The sequence below is a fragment of the Monodelphis domestica genome, chromosome 3 (assembly GCF_027887165.1).
Source record: "Monodelphis domestica isolate mMonDom1 chromosome 3, mMonDom1.pri, whole genome shotgun sequence".
NCBI classification, from domain to species: Eukaryota; Metazoa; Chordata; class Mammalia; order Didelphimorphia; family Didelphidae; genus Monodelphis; species Monodelphis domestica.
Window position 1 is genome coordinate 5764571 of NC_077229.1, and position 23102 is coordinate 5787672.

A 23102-nucleotide genomic window follows, 5' to 3' on the forward strand; every position below is an offset into this window, starting at 1 on the left:
GCTATCTCATTCATTTTAATTTAGTTTTATATATTTTCCTTGTTTCTAGTCATTTTTAATGTGGCCAGCAGATATCATTCTTACTCTTCTCATTCATTCTTATGTTTTGGCTAATCAAACCAAAAAGCACAGTAGCACACCTTCCATGAGCTGAGATGGTCCTCATAGGCTTCACAGCATGCCCTGATGCTGCCTCATGGGGAAGAGCCAAAGCTAGGGAGGAGTCAGGGAACCAGCATTCTGGGAAATAGAGTCCTGCTGCCTGGGCCCCTTGGTTCAGAGGTTTGGTGGGGGAGGGGTATATAGGAATTGTTCCACACCCTGGGGAGCTGAAGCCTTCTACCCCCACCCCCATTTCCCCTTCCCCCCATGCCCTGCTGCTTCTTCTATAGACCAGAAGCCTGGCACACAGCAGGTGCCTATTAAGTGTCTATTGATTGATTGATCAATCCATGGATCTATGCTCTCCAGGGCCTGGGGAGGTAGCTCTAGGATGCACCCTTCTAACAGAGAAGGAAACTGAGGCAGAGGGCAGAAGCTGACAGTGCTGACAAAGGCCCACCCCTCCCAGGTTCCCCTCCTCCAGAGATCTCACTGATCATCCCGCTGCTCCTTCTGCTTTGGGAGGACCCTGGGGTTCCCCAAAGGAGGGGGCAACCCCATCCCCAGGTGGAGGAATGGGGTGACTCAGGGGCTGTCCTCCTGGTCTGGAACCCCAAGATCTGGGCTCAAATGTGGCCTCAGACACTGCTCAACAGTGACAGCCTGGCCAAGGCTCTTCCCCAACCCTTGCCTCAGTTTCCCCACTGTGAAATCCAGAGAATAAGAGCCTGACCCCAGGGCTGTGAGGAAGCTGGTCCAGAGAGGTTCTGTGGGGAAACATAGGTGCTTCCTCCAGGTCTCCTGGGCCTCTGGGCCAGCTGGGGAGGGTCTCCCTCAGCACCTCCCTATGCCCAGAAGTTATAGACACAATTTTCAAGTTCATTTTATGTGAACAAAGCTAGGCATTGTTATTAGGGTTCAATAAGAAATCAATGCAGGGGCAGCTGGGTAGCTCAGTAGATTGAGAGCCAGGCCTAGAGACGGGAGGTCCTAGGTTCAAATCTGGCCTCAGAAACTTCCCAGCTGTGTGATCCTGGGCAAGTCACTTGACCCATTGCCTAGCCCTTACCACTCTTCTGCCTTGGAGCCAATACACAGTATTGACTCCAATATGGAAGATAAGCGTTTTTAAAAAAAGAAAAAAAAATCGATGCAAGGCAATAAATTCTGAAATGAACTACTGAATTGGTGTACCAAATTAATTTTCTGTATTTATTATCTTGTTTGATTTTATCCAATTTCATTATTTTTATTTTAATTATGTTAAATTTAAGTATTTTATTTTTGTTTTAAATTGTCTACATGTTTACTGTAAGCCAGCAGGTGGTGGTGCACTGGCTTGTGGGATCCTAAGGAAGGAAGCAGGGTATCCCAGGGACAGGGGTAGTACTGGGGAGTATAGCCTATACTGGGGATGCCAGGGTGGCTGGCATGCAGTGGTCTCATGGCCACCCCTTATGTCTTGGGGCCTCAGAAAAAAGGGGAAAAGAGGAGAAATATATGTTACTTTCCTGGTTGCTCCATTTAGCTTGCTATTCTGTCTCTGCCATTAGGGCCCCATAGGCATGCTCACAGGAAAGTCCAGTAAGCAACAAAACCATAAGAGAAAAATCTGCTCTTGCCTCAGTTTATCAACCTTTTCCCCTCCCACTAACTCTTACACATCAAGTCTCAGGAGCCAAGTGTGGCTTTTAATTTCATTTGGGCTTCCCAGAGGGGCACCCCAGGGAGCCCCTTGACCCCTGTCTCCTGACTTCTTCACTCTATTGCTTTTTTCCTACTTCCATTCTATCATCATGATCTAATCCATTCCATGATGTCCTTTACATAGTCTGAATATGAATTTTTAAGAAGAGAAAATTTTAGCAACATAAGAGTGAATTGAAGGTGGATATTAATATATGTATATATATATAAAGATGCTGGGAAGGGGGATACTGTTAGTATTTTCCTCCTGACAGTCACCAGACGTTCACAACTTTTCTATAGGAAGTTGCCAATCAAGGATTACTAATGCTAATTAATACATACTGGGGAATAAAGAATGATTTTATTCTATACAATAAGGTTTCTCTCTCATCTGCATTGTCTGATATCTGGAAACAGATTCCTTCAATGTAAAAGTCTTTCCATGTTTACATTTATGAGGTTTGTCTCCAATATGGACTGTTGGATATTTGGCAATATTGCTCCTTAGAGTGAAAGCCTTTACACACTGTTTTACATTAACAACCTTTTTCTACAGCATGGATGCTCTAATGCTTAGCAAGATATCCCCTACATGAAAAAGCCTTTCCACAGTGTTTACATTCATAAAGTTTCTCTCCAATGTGGTTTCTCTCATGTTTAACAAGACAGACCTCTGTAAAAGCCTTTCCACAGTTTACATTTATAAGGTTTATAAGGTTTCTCTCCAGTGTGGATGCTCAGATGTGCAATAAGGTTGCACCTCTGTGAGAAAGCCTTTCCACAGTGTTAACATTCATAAGGTTTCTCTCCAGTGTGGATGCTCTGTTGTGCAATAAGGTTGCACCTCTGTGAGAAAGCCTTTCCACAGTGTTAACATTCATAAGGTTTCTCTCCAATGTGGATGCTCTGATGTGCAATAAGGTTGTGCCTCTGTGAGAAAGCCTTTCCATAGTATTGACATTCATAATGTTTCTCTCCAGTGTGGATGCTCTGATGCGCAATAAGGTTGCTCCTCTGTGTGAAAGCCTTTCCACATTGTTTACATACATAAGGTTTCTCTCCAGTGTGGATTCTATGATGTTTAGTAAGATGGTCCCTACATGCAAAATGCTTTCCACAGTGTTGACATTCATAAGGTTTCTCTCCAGTGTGGATTCTCTCATGTTGAACAAGAAAACCCTTCTGTCTGAAAGCCTTTCCACAGTGTTGACATTCATAAGGTTTCTCTCCAGTGTGGATTCTCTGATGTGTAGCAAGACTGCTCCTCTGTGTAAAAGCCTTTCCACATTGTTGACATTCAAAAGGTTTCTCTCCAGTGTGGATCCTCTGATGTGCAATAAGATACCTCCTCTTTGCGAAAGCATTTCCACAATGTTTACATTCATGTTTCTCTCCAGTGTGGATCTCCTGATGTTCAGTTAGAGTGCTCCTCTGTGTGAAAGCCTTTCCACATTGTTTACATTCAAAAGGTTTCTCTCCAGTGTGGATTCTATGATGTGCAATAAGATTGCTCCTCCATGTGAAAGCCTTTCCACACTGTTGACATTCATAAGGTTTCTCTCCAGTATGGATTCTGTGATGTGCAATAAGATTGCTCCTCTTTGCGAAAGCCCTTCCACAATGTTTACATTCATGAGGTTTCTCTCCAGTGTGGATCCTCTGATGTGTAGCAAGCTTAGATTTCTGACTGAAATGTTTCCCATCTTTATTATTCACAGAAACCATCTTCACAGGTTTACTTTTTGGATGTCTAATGGAGTCTAAACTCCAGCCAAAGGCCATTCCTCCTACGTAACCTTGATACATGGGCATTTCAGGTTTTTCAGATGACTGAACAAATCCTACTTCTTCGGGAAACCATTTCCTATATTTGCTATCCTGACAAAAGTCATTTCCTAAGGTCAATTTCATGTACTGAGTTAGGACTGAATATTGGCTGAATTTTGCTGCAGTTTCAATTTCACAGTCACTGTTTGGATTTTTATTTACTTTGATAGTAGAATCATAGATTTCTCTCAAACTGAAGTCAGGAGGACCCTCATTCATGGGTCTTTGGGGGCCAGATCCTTCCACAAAAAGGCTCAGCTTTGTACACATCACCTTCACTTCAAAATCTACCAATGGAAAAAAAAAAACAAATAATAATATAAACACAGAAGGAAGGAAGACACACACACAGACACTCAGAAATGTAAGTGCTTTCCTCTGATGGCAGAAAGTAAACTGATTTTTATTCTATTTCCCCAGGCAAAAAGGAGTTTTTAAAGTGAAACAAGTAGTACCAGTCCAGGGATACACCATTTGGTCATCTGTGCAAGATGGATAATTTTAGAAAGACCTTCACAGACAATAACAATGAAATCTCAAAATGGATATATGACACTGGCAGGACCAATATTCTCATCATACATTGGAATTCATATAATGAGTAAAGAATAGAGGAATGACAGACCAACTTGCTTTCTGCTAGCCTATAACTCAAACCCTGTGCCTGAGCATGATTGGACTGAAGTATTAGACAACCTTACTCCATTGCGTTTTCTTTTCTAAAAAGTCTTTTATGCATTATTCTTTTAATTTTGTGAATTCCAGATATTCTTTTCTCATCATTTTGGATACACTATCACATGGTTATTCTTGGAAAATTTTGTAGGCTAAAAAGAAAAACTTCACTTTTTAACTTATATGCAATCATTTTCAAAATGGAATAGAAGTTTTCTTTCCTCTACAGATAAAAAGATTGTATGCCTTCAAGTGCAAACATACTAAATATTCATCTTATTTTAAAATCTAACATAAATTATGTCTCATGCTCTATACTGAGTTTAACATCCATTTCTCAGGAAATGAACACCATGCTTCAGCATTGGTGTGTAGGCCCCAAAGTGTAGCACTCTCTTCACCACAACAGATAAAAGTCTTTTGGGATAACAGCCCTTATACACCTGCTTTCAACTCACTCACCTGGAGAGGAGCTCCTTGGGCCCTTTTGCTCTAGGAGACATGGTGCTTTCCCTTGCTGAAAACAGGAGATTAAATGTTCTCTAGTTACTGGAAGCCCTGAGCATAAGAAAGAAGGAAGGGATCAGGAGAGAAAAATAAAAATATGGTCCTCTTAAAGGAAAGGGTAAGGCCTACAGAATGGTTTCTGTTAATTCACTGTTAGGACATCTGCAGGAGGGCAGAGATCTTGGAAACCATCTGTAATCAGAAAATTCCATCTTTAATTTACCTCTTCTATCTCTGGTAAAAGAAGGAAAGGCACAGTCCACATACTCCATTATCTAGAAATTAAAGGCAGCTGGTAATGAAGGGGTAAGTGATCAGAACTTGAGAGTTAGAAAAGCAAATTTAATCCAGCCTCAAAGATATGGTACATGGGTGCCCCTGGGCTAGTAATTTTACCTCAGTTTGCCTCAACTATAAATTCAAGACAAGAAGACTATCAAGCTCACAGGGATGTTGTGAAATGAATGATAATTATGAACTCATTTACCAAGTAGAGGACAAAAGAGCAGGTATTTTGAAATACTTATTCCCTTCCTTTCCATTCCTATCATCTGGTCTGAGATTTGAGGGAAGAATGAAAGAGGAATTAGAATAAACTCGTGAGACTAGGCAGAATGATGGACTCTGAGCCATTTTTGAAACAAGAAGCCCCTTATCTTACTCTATATTTATCTATTTGTGTATGCCCAATATTTTTCTTGTAAAAAAAAATCTCATAGGATTCATATTTTTACCATACTCTGCTATCTACTTCTGTTTTATGCGTGAGTCCATCTCTTTTATGACTGCAGTTATGATGACCATCTCTGTATTCCCCTTTGTTTTCCTCTTTTGATCCCATTCTTTCTCCTTTCACTGTCTGTCCACATAGCTCCCCTTTAATCCCTCCCCCATTTCAACTCCCTACAACCACCTTTTTGATTCTTCTCGTACTTCTCTATAGAGCCTTTTAATCACTCCCCTTATTCCCCCTCCCTTATACTATTCCCCTCCTTCCACCACCTTTCTTATACTCCTTCTACAGCTCTATAGAGTAAGATTTTATACACAAATGAGTCTGTTATTCCCCATGACAATGTTTTGTTGATTGCCTGTCACCTCTCAATGTCCTCTCCACTATAAAAATTTTTCTTCCTAGGCCTCTTTATTTCATATAATTTACCCCATGTTACTTCTCTCTCTTTTCTCTACATGGTATCCTCTTTTTCATACTTTGATTTTCTTTTTGGCCTATCTTCCTTAACACTTTAGTATCACACCCTCTTGTCTACCGAAACTTCTTCAAACTACTATGATAAGGAGAGCAATTTTATTAGTTACAAATAAAACATTTTTTCTTAAATTTCAGTTTTTCCTTGCTGCTCCTCTCAGCTCACTTTCTGACACTTTCATTTCTTCCAAGGTGGTACCACGGCCTGTAGGCTAGGTACTCTGAAAGCTGCTGATTTATTCACCTCTAGAGACTACTGATGGCTTGCAGGGCTCAGAGAACTGGGACCTACTTTGCCCTGGGGCTACAGGCTTTATGACAGGCTTGAACTGGCCATGTGACTTTGGGGCCTTACTATAGCCTTGTTCTATGCCTTTGTATTCCAAGGGTTGGACATAGGAGGGTCTAATAATGCAGATTAAAGAAAGTTAACAGACTCTGGATTTTAGCTTGTGCACAGGTGTAGAACCTAGAGCAGTGGTTGGGAGATGGATTGTCAGCACTCCTCTGATATGCCCCTGAATTGTTGGACTCTTAGGTAAAGGAATACACTGAATAAGCCTGAGTGACCTAGGTATGAACCTAGGACAGCTTGCCCTGGAACCTCTAGGTTTGTCTATCATATCCCTGGAGACCCTAATAGAGGAGATACCTCCTTGAGTTTGTGTTCATGTATCTCATGGATACTCTTGGTTATCTGTTGTCATGTAAACATTGCTTGTAACCATATGGATGTGTATGTTTGGGGTAACCACTCAGTATGATTGGTTGCTAAATATAGTAACAACTCAGTTTCCTAAAAGAATCATGCTCTCCCTCAAAAAAGTTGCCATTGATGCTGTGAGTTACTGTCTGTGTCAGCGATCTTTTTATTCAGCCACTCTTTTTTTTTTTTTTAATTTTTTATTGATTAAGAAAAATCTTCCATGGTTCCATGATTCATGTTCCTTCCCTAACCTCCTCCCACGCCCTCCCATAGCCAATAAGCAGTTCCATTGGGTTTCACATGTGTTTGATCAATACCTACTTCCATATTATTGATATTTGCACTAGGGTGATCTTTTATACTCTACAAACCCAATCTTATCCCCATCGATCGGATCCATGTGGTCAAGCAGTTGTTTTTCTTCTGTGTTTCTGCTCCCACAGTTCTTTCTCTGGATGTGGATAGTGTTCTTTTTCATAAGTCCCTCAGAATTGTCCTGATTATTGCATTGCTGCTAGTAGAGAAGTCCATTACATTTGACTGGACCACAGTGTATCTGTTTCTGCATATAAGGTTCTCCTGGTTCTACTCCCTTCACTCTGCATCAATTCCTGGAGGTCATTCCAGTTCCCATGGAATTCCTCCAGTTCATTATTCCTTTCAGCACAATAGTATTCTATCACCAACAGATACCAAAATTTGTTTAGTCATTTCCATATCGAAGGACACCCCCTAATTTTCTAATTTTTTACCAGTACAAAAAGCATGGCTATAAGTATTTTTGTACAGGTCTTTTTTCCTTATTATCTGTTTGAGGTATAAAGCCAGTAGTGGTATGGCTGGATGAAAGGGCAGGTAGTGTTTTAAAACCCTTTGGACAGAGTTCCAAATTGCCATCCAGAATGGCTGGTTCAATTCACAATTCCACCAGCAATGGATTAATGTCCCAGTTTTGCCACATCCCTTCCAGCATTCATTACTTTCCATTGCTGTCATGTTAGCCAATCTCCTAGGCGTGAAGTGGTACTTCAGAATTGTTTTGATTTGCATTTCACTTATTATAAAAGACTTAGAACACTTTTCATGTGTTATTAATAGTTTTTATTTCTTTATCTAAAAATTGCCTATTCCTATTCCTTGCCCATTTATCGATTTGGGAATGGCTTGATTTTTTGTACAATAGATTTAATAAATTCAGCTGCTCTTCTTATGATCCTCTCCACATGCTTACCCCAGCAGAACTTCGAGGGACCCTTTTAGGACCCAAGAAAACGGCAGGGTGTTGCTGACCAACCCCCTCTTCATATCACTCCTCTGTGTACAGTTTTATTTCCAGTTCCCTCCTTATCCCTCAAAACACACCCTTTCTGACTATTAAGTTGTTTTCCTCAGGAGAGTCACCTCACTCTTACCCAGGTTTGTTCTGTGACTCTAGTCATTTAAAAAAGCACATTTTAAGGTTGCTTTGCCATTCTCAGGGCAGGTCCAGCTTTTGCTTCTGCTATGCTGCCTTCTTGGCTTCACCTCTCTAATATTTAATAACAAGAAATCTTTTTTAAAGACCAGACCCAGCCCAAAGGGGCAGAGGTTGCCTTGGCAGGTAGAGTGTTCCCTTCAATTTCCATCTTTGAGGAAAAGCTGCTTGGCTATAAACAGAGTATTTGCACACAGTATTCAAGTCGAATTAGGGGCTGGACTAGATGACCACAGAGATTAGTTTCAGGAATAGAAATCTGTAACACTGGTTTACGTTTTCACCTGCAGCTATCCAAAACAGAGGAGAAACAATTTTAGGGATAAGAAAGGAATGTCTCAGCTTCCAATCACATAATTCAAAGACTTTTTTTTTTTTAATGAAAAGCAGGCACAAGTAGAACCCTGGGCAGAGATCAGCACTTTTGCTTTTTTAATCATCGATAAAGGCTCAAAATCCTGTACATCTGGCTTAGAATAAACACATTCTCTTAATGCCAGATTCAGAGTTAACAAAGAAAATGGTCCTTACCCACAGAGAGTAGATTCTGCACATTCTCCTGCATGACCTCCAGGTACAGTTCTTTCTGAAAATGGTCCAGTAGACACCACTCTTCCTGGGTGAAGTCCACAGCTACATCTTTGAATGTTATTGACCCCTAAACCAGTAAAAGGCACAAGACTCAGAGTTCAGAATTCGCCTGGTACAACCCTCATCCACGCACTGAAGGAAACTGAAGCAGACAAGGGAATTTACCTAAACTCCTAACCTTGAAGACTGACAGTCAGCAATGCAGACCTGTCATTCAGAGCTCAATGGAATATTGACAAAAGCATTTTGTGTCTGAAGTGAGAATCATGTCATGAAGAGTAAAACCTGGAGAAGTGTGTTGTTACTCTGAAATGCTTTTCCCTCTTGGAATGAGAGAGATGGGAAGTGCTCTATGAATGCAGTATGAGATTCTGTGGAGGAGAAAAAGAGAAGGTGATCTGAAACTCCTCCTCATCACAAGAGTCAAGAGTTGATCTGGTAAGAATATTTTTTTGAAGATTTTCTGAGAATGTAGCATGTACTGTGTGTTCTAGGAGGAAAATATTACCAGTGATCAATGAGGAAAATTAGAATGTGTTTTTGTTGTTTTAATGTGACATCTTAAATCTTAATTATGTTGAACTTAATCAATTTCCAGATTCTAAATATGAAATCAGGATCCTATATTTGCAAATTGTCCATCAGATTTTATAAGATGCCCTCTGGATTGCTGTTATTATACAAGTTTCAATAATGTCATGTCATGTAATGATCATAGTTTCATTTATTAAGAATAAAATTATACTTGTCAAATGATTCTTTTAAAGGGTTCCACTTCTAAATTTTTTGATACAAATTATTTTAACTTATGGATTCACTGGTATAACTGGACCTACCTAATTTGATACTGACCTCAGAGATCAAATATTGACATCCTTCATTGATTCAAAACACAGGAATTGTTTTATCTTATGAGCACTAAAACATTCACACTGTTATGGGTAAATTATAGCTGGTGGTATTAATAACTAAACTATTATTTAAAAGCTGTTATAACTAAACTAAAGCTGTCAGGACCAAGCTAGCTTCAGGTGGTAGATTGAAGGCCGGATGCAGTCTAATAAAACTAGAATTTATTATGGAGGAGAGGGAGAAAAGGAAAACAGGAGGTAGAAACAGGAGTAAGGAATAAGGTAGGAAATCAATAAATCCCTAAAACTAAAATTGTCTAAATAACACTGTAAACCTCAAAATTCCTTAGACTTATAAATGTTGGAAATTTCACCATTGGGATATTTCATACTTGGAAAATTTCTTACTGATAGTCTATTGGAATGGGAACCCTATTGGCATGGGAGGTTCCTTCTCTTCCCTTCTTAAGATTACTTTAGGACAGAAACCTTTTGCTGAACAATGGAAAGGACTTTGACCTATGCTTAAGCATAGAACAGGAATTTCTTTGAGTCATGATTGATTTTAGAATTGATACAATGGAGATACTTGGAATCAATCTCCACCCTATTCAGTCCTAACAGGATTGAGTAAGGGCTGCAGCCTAGATCAAAATTTAATTATTCCAATCTCTACCCTACTCAGGTTAACAGGATTTAGAAAGGGCTGTAGCAAAGGAGCAAAGATTTAATCATTTGAAAATATGACCTTCAACAGACATGTGCAAAGCCTCTGGGCAGTCCTGGGTTAAGCTAGAGCCTCCATTGGCACAGGGAAATTGATGGACAGTGATTGGTAGATGTGAGAACTGAGGGGAGGCAACTTGGATGGTTTCCTTAAAGATCAGGGGGGTCTGAAGACTCGAGGTGGGTTGAGGAGTTGGTCGGAGAGTGGCAGTGTACTCTGAGAAGCTTGCTCTGAAGGAAGCTGAAGGTGGGGGCCCCTGAGACTGTTTCTCCATTTTGGTCACGTGAGTAATAGGGACTGATCTCCTTTCTTTGCCCCAGCTATCTAAGGGCTTGGGCCTTTTGGCCCAGCCTAAACAGAAGGGGTATTTAAGCCCTATTCCTTTCTCTCCCTTTTTGCTCTCTCTCTATCTCTAATTCCTTTCTTCCTCCTATTGTAATTAAACTCCATAAAAGATTGACTGCAAACTTGAGTTTTCATTTAGGAATTACATAGCTGAATTCCTTGGCGACCTTAAATTAATATATATCAGTCTTTTAAAGTGATTTCCTTGTCATAACACAACCCCAAAACTGGTTCCTCAAGGAGATTCTTCTTTCTCCACCAAAGTAGACACTCCACTCAACTACACTCACTGACTAAAACTTAACTTCCCTCTCAGTAAACTATGCTAAAATTATGAACTGTAAAGAGATGGTAAATTTGTAAAGTAACATGAATCATATTGAGAGAGAAGGTAAAGCAGTTTCTCTCTCCCTTCAGCAGGCCTCTCACAGGTTTTGCTCCCTTCACTCCAATGGTCAAACTGTCTCTCCATTAACAACTGTTCTTCCTTCCCCCTGTGCTTCACAGGGGAAAATCCTCAGGAAACACACTTTCTCTCAGCTCAGTATGAATCTCAAATCTCAAAGTCAACTATCTCAAAGAACAAACAAATCTTCCTTCTGTTAGAGAATGACCCAGCCACCAGCTCTCTTGAAGTGAAGAGAGACTTCCTCCACAAATTCCAACTGCCTATCTTCTATCCTAGGCCCCTTACAGTGACCCCTGCCAGATATCTATTCTTTCTTAAAGGGGACAGCAGAACAGTGGAAAAGTCCTTTCTCTGATCTAAACTCTGCTCTTACTGAAGTTCCATAAATTCATCACAACAACACCTTTTACATCCAACTACTCTTTACTCAATTAATAGAAATAGGCTAGTAAACTGCTAAAAAACTTTCTTCACTCCTCTCTTATCTACATACTTAAATGACTGTCTAAACCCTTTAGTCCCCCTTTGGAACTTGGATTAAAATCCCTCCCTAAACTGCACCTGAATCATTTCTCTATTGAGCTCTACCATTCCCTTTACCCTCCCCCAAAGGATCACTCTGATGCCTAATCAATAAGCTAATCAAGGGTGCTGAGCCAGAACCTCTGCAGGCTATTCTGGGCCACCAACAGCCACAGCATCCCTGCTCAGTCCAACCTACATGGCTGCTGGTGTCTCAGAGCATCTGCTGCCCATTGATGTGAAGTAGCCCCCAAAAGACCAAAGATGGAAAAATTAAAAAGAGATCAGCCCCTGTCAGTATTTTTAGAGAACAGACCCCGCTGTTTATGCAGACAAACTGGTTTCTGCTTAGCTTGGGAATCTCAGGGATATCGAAGGGTCAGCGAACTAACATCTGACTAAGTAAAGATAAACACTCCTTAGACCACAACCCCAGGATGGGCTTCTTGTCTCCAATCTCAAATTCCTGTATTAAAGTCTGTTTGTTGTCAGATCAGAACCTGTAAAGTATATAAGCTATCCTGTAATGTCAGTCTGATGCAGTTTCCATTAGGGAATTCTGCCCCAGTTGGTAGATTCTTTATTTCCCTCTTTTATTAATGAATAATGGTTCCAATAATTGAAATTCTAGGTGTTTAAACTCATTTGTGAAGTGTCCCACTTCAGTTAGAGCCCCGAAGCGAGATCCGGGACCAGGAGGTAAGGACTTTGGAGAGGGCTGCTGTAAGAGTGTGTGGGTGTGGTTGCTTGGGGGAAGAGTTCTCTAGGCCTGCCACTGGGGTTCAGCTTTTGGTAAGCCAGGGCCTGTGAAGGAGATTTGAACCCTTATCCCCTTCGGGGGTGTTTCTGAGTGTGGACTTGGAGAGTATGTAGTCCCCAACTCCCGCAAGGGACTGGGTCAGAAATCCGAGGAAGTGAATGGTGTCCTCTCTAGAGCCCGCCCCTGGTTCTGGTATTTGAGATTTTGACCAAAATTTAGGCTGGTTTTTGGAACCATCTGTTCTGTTCTGTTCTCCTCTGGTGAGTTAGCTCTGTTCCTCTAGAATTCTGTTTTGTTTTGCCCCATGGCCTGTTTTACTCTAGGAGTCTGCCTGCTTGAAGGTTTGGTCTTGAAGTTCTGTTTGGGCCCTAGAGTCCTGTTGGCCATGGAGTTCTGTTCTGTAAATCTAGATTCAGTAGAGGCTGTTGGGTTGCTGGACGCAGCTTAGTCCCAAAGTCAGGTCACTAAAGAGACGTCTTTCAGTGACTTCTGGGGAACCTTCGGGTTCAAAGGTGTATGAATGTGTGTGAGACTGTGTCCTATAGGCTTCTGTTGAGTCTTTGTTGTTTTTGTGTGGCTAAATGAAACAAAGAAAGAGGCAAAAAGAGTTTAAGATGCAGATTAAGATGCTGTTTTAATGAATTTTCTCTCTGTAAATATTTTTTTCTTAAGAATGGATCCTAAAAACACCTATTTTTTCCTTTCAAAGTATGTTTGTCACAGCATTGTATGTTACTGTTTATCTTTGTCTTTGTCATAGTCTCGTCTCTATGTAACAAGGGGAGAGTTGCAAGCTCAAACTTCCCACAGTGAGAAAAAAGGAAATAGAGCGGCAGGGGGCACCATACCAAGAGGGGTTCCTCACTGCTGGTGGCAAAGATATCCAGAATGGGCCGAGATTCTGGCCCTCCTGGAGGCTGTGTGGCTCCCCTATGGATGGCTGGGCCTGCCAGATGGCAGGACTCTCTTGCCAGAAGCAGTAGGGAGACAGCTAGCAAAGAGAATACATGACAGACACCACACTATGCTGAACAGAGACTTTTTCTTTCATATCATGCACCGAATCTGCAAAGACATCACTTCAAGATGTGAAACATGTGCGTGGGTTAATCAAAAGGGGGGACCGAAGGAACCAGGGGCACCTGGTGAAAAGGGTTGGAGCCAGGAGAACAGTGGGAGGTAGACTGTACAGAAATCAAGCCCGGGGAAATATGGGTCAGGTTGGGTAGAAGCGTATCCAACAAAACATGAAACTGCCTCAGTGGTAATTAAGAAATTATTCCATAAGAAATATATCCAGAGATCATTCCTAAGTTTGGACTCCCACTGGGAATAGGGTCAGATAATGGGCCTGCTTTTATAGCTAGGGTGACTCAGCAATTGGCTGACACCCTGGGCATAAATTGGAAATTACATTGTGAATTTTAGCCCCCCCAATTTTTTGATTTGTGCAACCTACTTGGGAGTAAGTGGATAGACCCCTCACATACAGTTTCATGCGCAACTCCAATGGGGACTCTCTATCAGAAACCCCTGTCTATGCTTCATGCAAATCAGGGAGAGAATTCTATTGTGTCAGGAATCCCCTTCCTTGACTATTAAAAACCCAGAGGATAAAGGATGGTTACTAGGCTGGACATGGGAGGCCAGGACCCAGGAATAGAATTTACATTACAACAAATAGCTGACAAAAAGGAACCCTCACCAGTCGGCCAGAGCCAAGAGGTCATTATAGGATTTGGCCTGGAACATGGTTTTCCTGTACTTCAGGTCTCACGCTGTATTTAGCTCCTCATACCTCGAGAACAAAGGATGCTTCAGGGAACCCTGTAATTTGCGTCCTGGTTCATATTATTCCCCAGGTTTTCTATTATTCAGGGGAGGGAGGTAGGGAGCACTTTGAAGGAATGCAGACCAGTGAATACCTGACCGGCCTTGTTAGACATTGGGCCGTAGTCATAGAGTGCCAATTCTCATCCCTAGCGTAGTAGGGCTAGAGATAGGGGGACCTGCAGCCTTAAGTACTGCCACCCTGATTCAGGGAAACCAGAATTTCCAGTCTCTCTCTAACCTGAGTCAGACCTTGGTGGATTAGAAACTTCTATTAATTTCCTGGAGAAGTCACTGCCCTCTCTGGCAGAAATGATTCTCCAAAATAGACGGGGACTCGACCTCCTTTTCTTTAAGCAGGGAGGACTCTGCCTGGTATTGGGAGAATCCGAAGATCATATCATTCTCCTGTCTGATGAGTCAAGGATTTGACTCCCCCGCCAACAGAAAAAGGAGGGAATGAAGTAGCCCCAGAAAGACCAAAGATGGAAAAATTAAAAAGAGATCAGCCCGTCAGTATTTTTAGAGAACAGACCCAGCTGTTTATGCAGACAAACTGGTTTCTGCTTAGCTTGGGAATCTCAGGGATATCGAAGGGTCAGCGAACTAACATCTGACTAAGTAAAGATAAACACTCCTTAGACCACAACCCCAGGATGGGCTTCTTGTCTCCAATCTCAAATTCCTGTATTAAAGTCTGTTTGTCCTCAGATCAGAACCTGTAAAGTATATAAGCTATCCTGTAATGTCAGTCTGATGCAGTTTCCATTAGGGAATTCTGCCCCAGCTGGAAGATTCTTTAGTTCCCTCTTTTATTAATGAATTATGGTTCCAATAATTGAAATTCTAGGTGTTTGAACTCATTTGTGAAGTGTCCCACTTCAGACGGGAGCCCAACATCCTCCACACTGTCTGTGCCCTGGAAGAGGGCTGGCCAGGGTTCAATTCATTCCCGTAAGGCCGATCCTGGGCTGTATTTATCTGATATTTGTGACCTGACCCTGTAAACTGATACCTACAAAGGGTGAGCCAGGGCAGACCCTGGAGGTTCCCCTGGGCACAAGCACTGAGGGCATGCCTGGAGGCCTGGCAGGGACCCAGCTCTGAGTTCTGGTGTATCCCAGCCAGGCTGGGAGGGGCTGCACTCACCTGGGAGGGGCGCCTCGGGGTCCCGGGGGCCATTCCTCTGGCTGCGGGCTCTCTGCGGGGCCACCCTGGGGTCCTTCAGGGGGTGGCAGAATTCCTCTGTGTGCACCTGGGGGGGAGGAGAGAGAGGGAGGCCTCAGAGGAGCTCCCAGGCCTTCCTGGGCCTCACGGCAGCCTCTCCCCCACAGGGGGGCACAGGGAGCCTCAGGCTGGGAAGGGCCTTGGACTGCCCAGGAAGAAGCCTCCCGTCCTCCTCTGCCACCATCTCTGGCTTCATTCTACTCAAAAACTGCACTGGGAGAGCATGCTGGAGGGAGGGGTTACTGGGGAATGGGGGGGCCTGGAGGGGAGACAAGCATCACGTGGGGATGGGGAGAGCGTGCTGGCATTTCCTCAGTGCCCAGGATCGGGCTCTTTTCCTGGCATGTGGGCACAGGAACCACCGACCCCCGCTGGCCACTGACCAGCTTCATGTTGGCAGCTTCTTCCCTTAGCGGGTTCTGAGGAGGACGTACCGCTGGGGGAGGGGCCCGGGCCAGCCTCTCCCCCATCCTGTCCCTGCTCCATCACCCCTCCCCCAGCTGCCTCGTGGCTCTGGGCTGGCGACCCCTTCTCTTCTCCGGGGGAGGGACAAAGCCCCGCCCGGGCTCCGGCCTGAGTTCGGCACTTCTGTGATTGTCCCCTTTCTGGGGTCCTTTAAAATGACGGACAGACACGGATGCAGCCCCTCCCCCACCACAAGCATTTATACAGGGTCAGGGCTCCGGTCCAGCCTCTCCTGTCACGTGGCACGCGCCCCGCCCCTCCCCCCCCAAGAGTTCGGAGCAGAAAGTCTCAGCTGCCAGAGCAGGGCGAGGGCGAGCCCCGGCCCGCCCCGGCCAATGACTCCCTCCGCTCCCCCTCTTACCTAGGCAAAGGTCCAAGAAGATCACCAGAGACTTTTCCAAGAGCTGAGACCGCGCACGCCCACGTGAGGTTCCCAGCATGCCCTGCGGCTGCCACAGTGGGGAGGAGCCAAGGCTAGGGAGAAGCCAGGGAACCGGCATTCTGGGAAATGGAGTCCTCTACAGGGGAGACCAAAACTTTCATGATGATATTACCGCGGTCTTCTGGGAAATGGAGTCCTCTTGCCTGCGCACCTGGGTGGTGGGGGAGGGGTATAAAGGAATTGTTCCCCACTGTGGGGGGCTGCAGCCTGCTCCCCCTCCCCCCATGTCTCCTTCCTTCTGCCAGCTGCTTCTTCCTTACACTAGAAGCTGCCTCAGCATGGGGCCTGGCATAGAGCAGGTGGTTTGGGGGGACCCCAGAGGCTGCCCAAAGGAGAGGCCAACCCTCTCCCCAGGTGGAGAAATCAGGTGACTGGGGGTGGCCCTCTTGCTTGAAACCCTCCAAGATCTGGGCTCAAATATGGCCTCAGACACTGCCTAGATGGGGGAGCCTGTCCAAGGCCCTTCCCCATCCTTTGCCTCAGTTTCCCCACTGTGGCATGCAGAGAATAAGAGCCTGAGGCGGTGAGGAAGCTGGCCTAGAGATGATCTGGGAGGAAACAGAGCTGCTTCCTCGGGGTCTCCTGGGACTCTGGGCCAGCTGAAGAGGGTCTCCTTCAGCACCTCCCCCAGCCCACAAGGCCCAAAAGACCCTTCAGAGGCCTGGGGGAGCCCCAGGAACTCCTTCCTGCCCTTTGTGAGGCCACAGAAGGCAGCAGCAGCCGCTGAGCCCTGATGGACAGAGGACAGTCTGGGGGTGTCTGTGTGTCTGTCTGCAGGCTCAGACTGCTCAGGCCTGGCTGCTTCTCCCCCCCTTTTGGAGCTTTCTGGGCAGAGGCAGGGCGGCTTTGCCCTCTCCTCCTGCAGCCCATTGGACAGGGGAGGAAACTGAGGCAAGCAGACTAAAGTGACTTGTCCAGGGACCTGCAGGGGGAGAATTCAGTCTGATGAACATCTTCAGGACATTGGAGAGCGGCTTCCCCTGGGATCCTCCAAGCTAATCTCTAGGTTAAGGAAAGGACCAGGAAGTTGGGAATGATAGAAGGAGGGGAGGAGTTCAGAGAGCCTGACCCCACCATAGTGTCCTATCGAAGCCCTCTTGGAGCCCTCCTATGTCCTACCTCCCATTGTAGGGGAGTTTAGGACAACAGTGGTGCTCCCTGGGGCCCCTCAGCCCCCCACCTGCCTCTGTGCCTTGCCAGAGAAGCACGGGTTCCAGACAGACACACAGACAGGTCCCTGTCTCAGGAGACTGACACACACCATCTCCTCCCCCAAGAGATCAATGGAATCCCTACCAAGGATCCTGCCTCTGCTCCTGAGCCCACATGAATGCTCCCTCCTCCCAGCCTGGGGAGAAAACCCCTGCCAGGGGTCCCTACTTACCCGCCTCAGCCCCAGCCTTGCCAGAAAGACTGTCACACAAGGGAAAGAAAGAGCCTGTCCTCAAGGAGCTTCCACCCTATGGCAGAGACAAGATGCTTCATTGCTGTGGATGCTGCAGTCAGGGGATACAGAGTAGGTTTAGAGGGGGACAATCTGGGGAGGAGAGGCGTCAGGGAAATCTTCCTGTAGCTGGGGAAGAAGAAGATGGAGGGGAGGGAGGTGTTCAGGAATCACCTCAGGCTGTGCAGAGACCTAGAGATGGAGGAAGGTGGCTTGGAGGATGAGCAAGAGGTCAGTCAAATGGAAAGAGCAAATGATCAAACATAAACATTCCATCATTGCCATCATAGATTCAGAGCTAGAAGGGCCCCAGAAGCTTCAAGTCTGCTGTCTTTTCATCTGGGGAAACTGAGGCACACTGAGGGCAGATGACTTACCCAAGAAGCTGGGTGATCTCTCCCTTTTCTTCTAGCCTTTTAGTTTCCTTTTGCTTTCAGTTAAATACACATAAATAGTATGAAATGTAATACTTGGAGTATTGAATATTAATTTTTAAATTCTACAGAAGGGACCTCGCGTCCAGGGGCGCCAAAGAAACACTGGAGGAGGAGACGGTGCCCAAAGAAAACTGAGCAAGGCCAAGTTCTCTAGTTGGCCTGTGGACATGTGCTGAGGGACATTGGATGGACAATGTGAGAGGGGGAAAGAGGGCACTTGGCCATGTTTGGAGCCTTCTGAGTCTTGGTGAAGTCCTTCTCATCTGGCTGCAGAGCATCAGGGTACAGGCTTCTTTTCCAGTAGACTCAATCTCCAGTTGTAGGGGAGCCTGGTCTGGGGGGTGGCTCCCTGGGCAATGGCTGCTGGGTATCACATGTGTTCTTGATTCGAACCCATTGCCATGTTGTTAATATTTGCATTAGAGTGTTCATTTAGAGTCTCTCTTCTGTCATGTCCCCTCAACCGCTGTAGTCAGGCAATTGCTTTTCCTCGGTGTTTCTACTCCCACAGTTTGTCCTGTGCTTATGGATAGTGTTTTTTCTCCTAGATCTCTGCAGATTGTTCAGGGACATTACACCACCACTAATGGAGAAGTCCATTACGTTCGATTATACCACAGTGTGTTTGTCTCTGTGTACAATGTTCTCCTGGTTCTGCTCCTCTCGCTCTGCATCACTTCCTGGAGGTTGTTCCAGTCTCCATGGAACTCCTCCACTTTATTATTCCATCATAGTATTCCATCACCAACATATACCACAATTTGTTCAGCCATTCCCCAATTGATGGGCATCCCCTCGTTTTCCAGTTTTTGGCCACCACAAAGAGCGCAGCTATGAATATTCTTGTACAAGTCTTTTTCCTTATTATCTCTTTGGGGTCCAAACCCAGCAGTGCTATGGCTGGATCAAAGGGTAGACATTCTTTTGTCGCCCTTTGGGCATAGTTCCAAATTGCCCTCCAGAATGGTTGGATCAGTTCACAACTCCACCAGCAATGAATTAGTGTCCCTACTTTGCCACATCCCCACCAGCATTCATTACTTTCCATAGCTGTTATGTTAGCCAATCTGCTAGGTGTGAGGTGAGACCTGAGTTGTTTTGATTTCCATCTCTCTGATTATAAGAGATTTAGAACATGTTTCATGTGCTTATTAATAGTTTTGATTTCTTTATCTGAGAACTGCCTATCCATGTCCCTTGCCTATTTATCAATTAGAGAATGGCTTGATTTTTTGTACAATTGATTTAGCTCTTTATAAATTTGAGTAATTAAACCTTTGTCAGAGGTTTCTATGAAGATTTTTTCCCCAATTTGTTGTTTCCCTTCTGATTTTAGTTACATTGGTTTTGTTTGTACAAAAGCTTTTTAATTTGATGTAGTCGAAATTATTTATTTTACATTTTGTGACTCTTTCTATGTCTTGCTTGGTCTTAAAGTCTTTCCCCTCCCAAAGGTCTGACATGTATACTATTCTGTGTTTACTCAATTTGCTTATAGTTTCCTTCTTTATGTTTAAGTCTTTCACCCATTTTGAATTTATTTTGGTGTAGGGTGTCAGGTGTTGATCAATTCCTAGTCTCTCCCACACTGTCTTCCAATTTCCCCAGCAGTTTTTATCGAATAGTGGATTTTTGTCCCAAAAGCTGGGATCTTTGGGTTTATCGTATACTGTCTTGCTGAGGTCACTTGCCCCCAGGCTATTCCACTGATCCTCCTTTCTTTCTCTTAGCCAGTACCAAATTGTTTTGATGTTTCCTGTGTTTGTCTCGGGAGGTAGATTCCTAGGTATTTTATTTTGTCTAAGGTGATTTTGAATGGGATTTCTCTTTCTAGTTCTTGCTGCTGAGCTGTGTTGGAGATATATAGAAAAGCTGATGATTTATGTGGGTTTATTTTGTATCCTGCAACTTTTCTAAAGTTGTTGATTATTTCAATTAGCTTTTTGTTTGAATCTCTAGGATTCTTTAAGTAGACCATCCTGTCATCTGCAAAGAATGATAACTTGGTCTCCTCCTTGCCTATTTTGATGCCTTCAATTCCTTTATCTTCTCTAATTGCTACTGCTAGTGTTTCTAGTACAATGTCAAATAGTAGAGGTGATAATGGGCATCCTTGTTTCACTCCTGATCTTATTGGGAATGCGTCTAGTTTATCCCCATTGCAGATGATATTAGCTGATGGTTTTAGATATATACTGTTTATTATTTTTAGGAACGACCCTTCTATTCCTATGCTTTCTAGTGTTTTTAATAGGAATCGGTGTTATATTTTATCAAAGGCTTTTTCTGCATCTATTGAGATAATCATGTGGTTCTTGTTGGTTTGCTTGTTGATGTGGTCAATTATGTGGATGGTTTTCCTAATATTGAATCAGTCCTGCATCCCTGGTATAAATCCTACTTGATCATGGTGGATGACCCTTCTGATCACTTGCTGGAGTCTTTTTGCTAGTATCCTATTTAAGATTTTTGCATCTATATTCATTAGGGAGATTGGTCTATAGTTTTCTTTCTCTGTTTTTGACCTGCCTGGTTTTGGAATCAGTACCATGTTTGTGTCATAAAAGGAGTTTGGTAGAACTCCCTCTTTGCTAATTATGTCAAATAGTTTGTATAGTATTGGGATTAACTCTTCTCTGAATGTTTGATAGAATTCGTTGGTGAATCCATCAGGCCCTGGGGATTTTTTCTTAGGAAGTTCTTTGATGGCCTGTTGGATTTCATTTTCTGATAATGGATTATTTAAGAATTCTATTTCTTCTTCTGTTAGTCTAGGCAGTTTGTATTTTTGTATATATTCATCCATATCACCTAAATTGGTGTATTTATTGCCATATAATTGGGCAAAGTAATTTTTAATGATTGCCTTAATTTCCTCTTCATCAGAGGTGATGTCCCCCTTTTCATCTTTGATGCTGTTAATTTGCTTTTCTTTCTTCCTTTTTTTAATTAGATTGACCAGTAATTTGTTTCTTTTGTTTGTTTTTTTCAAAGTACCAGCTTCTTGTCTTATTTATTAAATCAATAGTTCTATCACTTTCGATTTTATTAATTTCTCCCTTAATTTTTGGGATTTCTAGTTTGGTTTTCTGCCGGGGGGGGGGTTAATTTGATTGCTTTTGAGTTTTTTTATTTGTATTTCCAATTGATTAATCTCTGCTCTCCCTAGTTTGTTAATATATGCACTCAGGGATATGAATTTACCTCTGATTACCGCTTTGGCTGCATCCCAAAAGGTTTGAAAGGATGTCTCGCCATTGTCATTTTCCTTGATGAAATTATTAATTGTTTCTATGATTTCTTCTCTAACTAAACGATTTTGGAGTATCATATTGTTTAATTTCCAATTCGTTTTTGATTCGGTTTTCCATGTACCATTACTGATCATTATTTTTATTCCCTTGTGATCTGAAAAGGCTGCATTTATTATTTCTGCTTTTCTGCATTTGTGTGCCATGTTTCTGTGACCTAATGTATGGTCAATCTTTGTGAATGTGCCATGTGGTGCTGAGAAGAAGGTGTATTCCTTTTTATCCCTATTTATTTTTCTCCATATGTCTATTAATTCTAATTTTTCTAAGATTTCATTCACTTCTTTTACCTCTTTCTTACTTATTTTTTTATTTGATTTATCTAAATTTGATAATGGTTGGTTCAAGTCTCCCACTAGTATGGTTTTGCTGTCTATTTCTTCCTTCAATTCTCTTAGTTTCTCCATTAGAAATATGGGTGCTATATTATTTGGTGCATACATGTTGATTAGTGATATTTCCTCATTATCTAAAGTCCCTTTTAACAAAATACAATTACCTTCCCTATCCCTTTTGATCAGGTCTATTTTTGCTTTGTCTTTATCAGATATCATGATTGCCACTCCTGCCTTCTTTCTGTCAGTTGAGGCCCAGAAGGTCTTACTCCATCCTTTAATTTTGACCTTGTGGGTGTCTACCCGCCTCATGTGTGTTTCTTTTTTCTTTTTTTTATTTATAATATTTTATTTGATCATTTCCAAGCATTATTCATTAAAGACAAAGATCATTTTCTTTTCTTCCCCCCACACCCCCCAGCCGACGCGTGATTCCACTGGGTATCGCATGTGTTCTTGATTCGAACCCATTGCCATGTTGTTAATATTTGCATTAGAATGTTCGTTTAGAGTCTCTCCTCTCTCATGTCCCCTCAACCGCTGTAGTCAGGCAGTTGCTTTTCCTTGGTGTTTCTACTCCCACAGTTTTTCCTCTGCTTATGGATAGTGTTTTTCTCCTAGATCCCTGCAGATTGTTCAGGGACATTACACAGCCACTAATGGAGAAACCCATTACATTCGATTATACCTCATGTGTGTTTCTTCAAGACAACATATGGTAGGGTTTTGGATTCTAATCCATTCTGCTATTCGTCTACGTTTTATGGGTGAGTTCATCCCATTCACGTTCAAAGATATGACTGTCACTTGTGGACTCCCTGGCATTTTGATATCCTTCCCTAATTCTAACCTTTCTTCTTCAGCTCTACCTTTTAGTCCAGTGATTTACTTTAAATCAGTCCCCCTTGTACTTCCCTTTCTACCCCCTCCCTTCTTATTCCCTCCCTTATTTTCCCCTCTAGTCTTTTTGAAAATTCCCCCCCACCCTCTCCCTCCCTTGTACTGCTTCCCTCCCCACCAGACTGTTTTTTACCCTTCTACTCCCCTATAGTGCGCAAGTCTATTCTCTTCCCCAATGGGTTGGATTGTTCTTCCCTCTTTGGGTCAGTTTCAAAGTACGTAAGAGTTAAGTATTTCCTATCTCCAACCTCTTTACCCTTCCAGTGTATCGATGTTCTCCCCCCTCCCACCATGAGCTTCTTTGTGACATATAAAT

General features: G+C 43.2%; 1 protein-coding gene across 1 annotated transcript; it reads right to left on the minus strand.

Moving 5' to 3' along the window:
* Positions 1 to 1287: 1287 nt before the first annotated feature.
* Positions 1288 to 18922, minus strand: LOC100021077 (zinc finger protein OZF-like). The gene is made up of 6 exons (XM_016432958.2): positions 17744 to 18922; positions 16279 to 16510; positions 15375 to 15480; positions 8722 to 8848; positions 4756 to 4851; positions 1288 to 3905 (listed from the first exon to the last, which is right to left on the minus strand). The coding sequence occupies exons 3-6, from the start codon at positions 15405 to 15407 to the stop codon at positions 2662 to 2664; spliced, it is 1500 nt and encodes a 499-aa protein (XP_016288444.1). The 5' UTR covers positions 15408 to 15480; positions 16279 to 16510; positions 17744 to 18922; the 3' UTR covers positions 1288 to 2661.
* Between the last annotated feature and the right edge of the window lie 4180 nt (positions 18923 to 23102).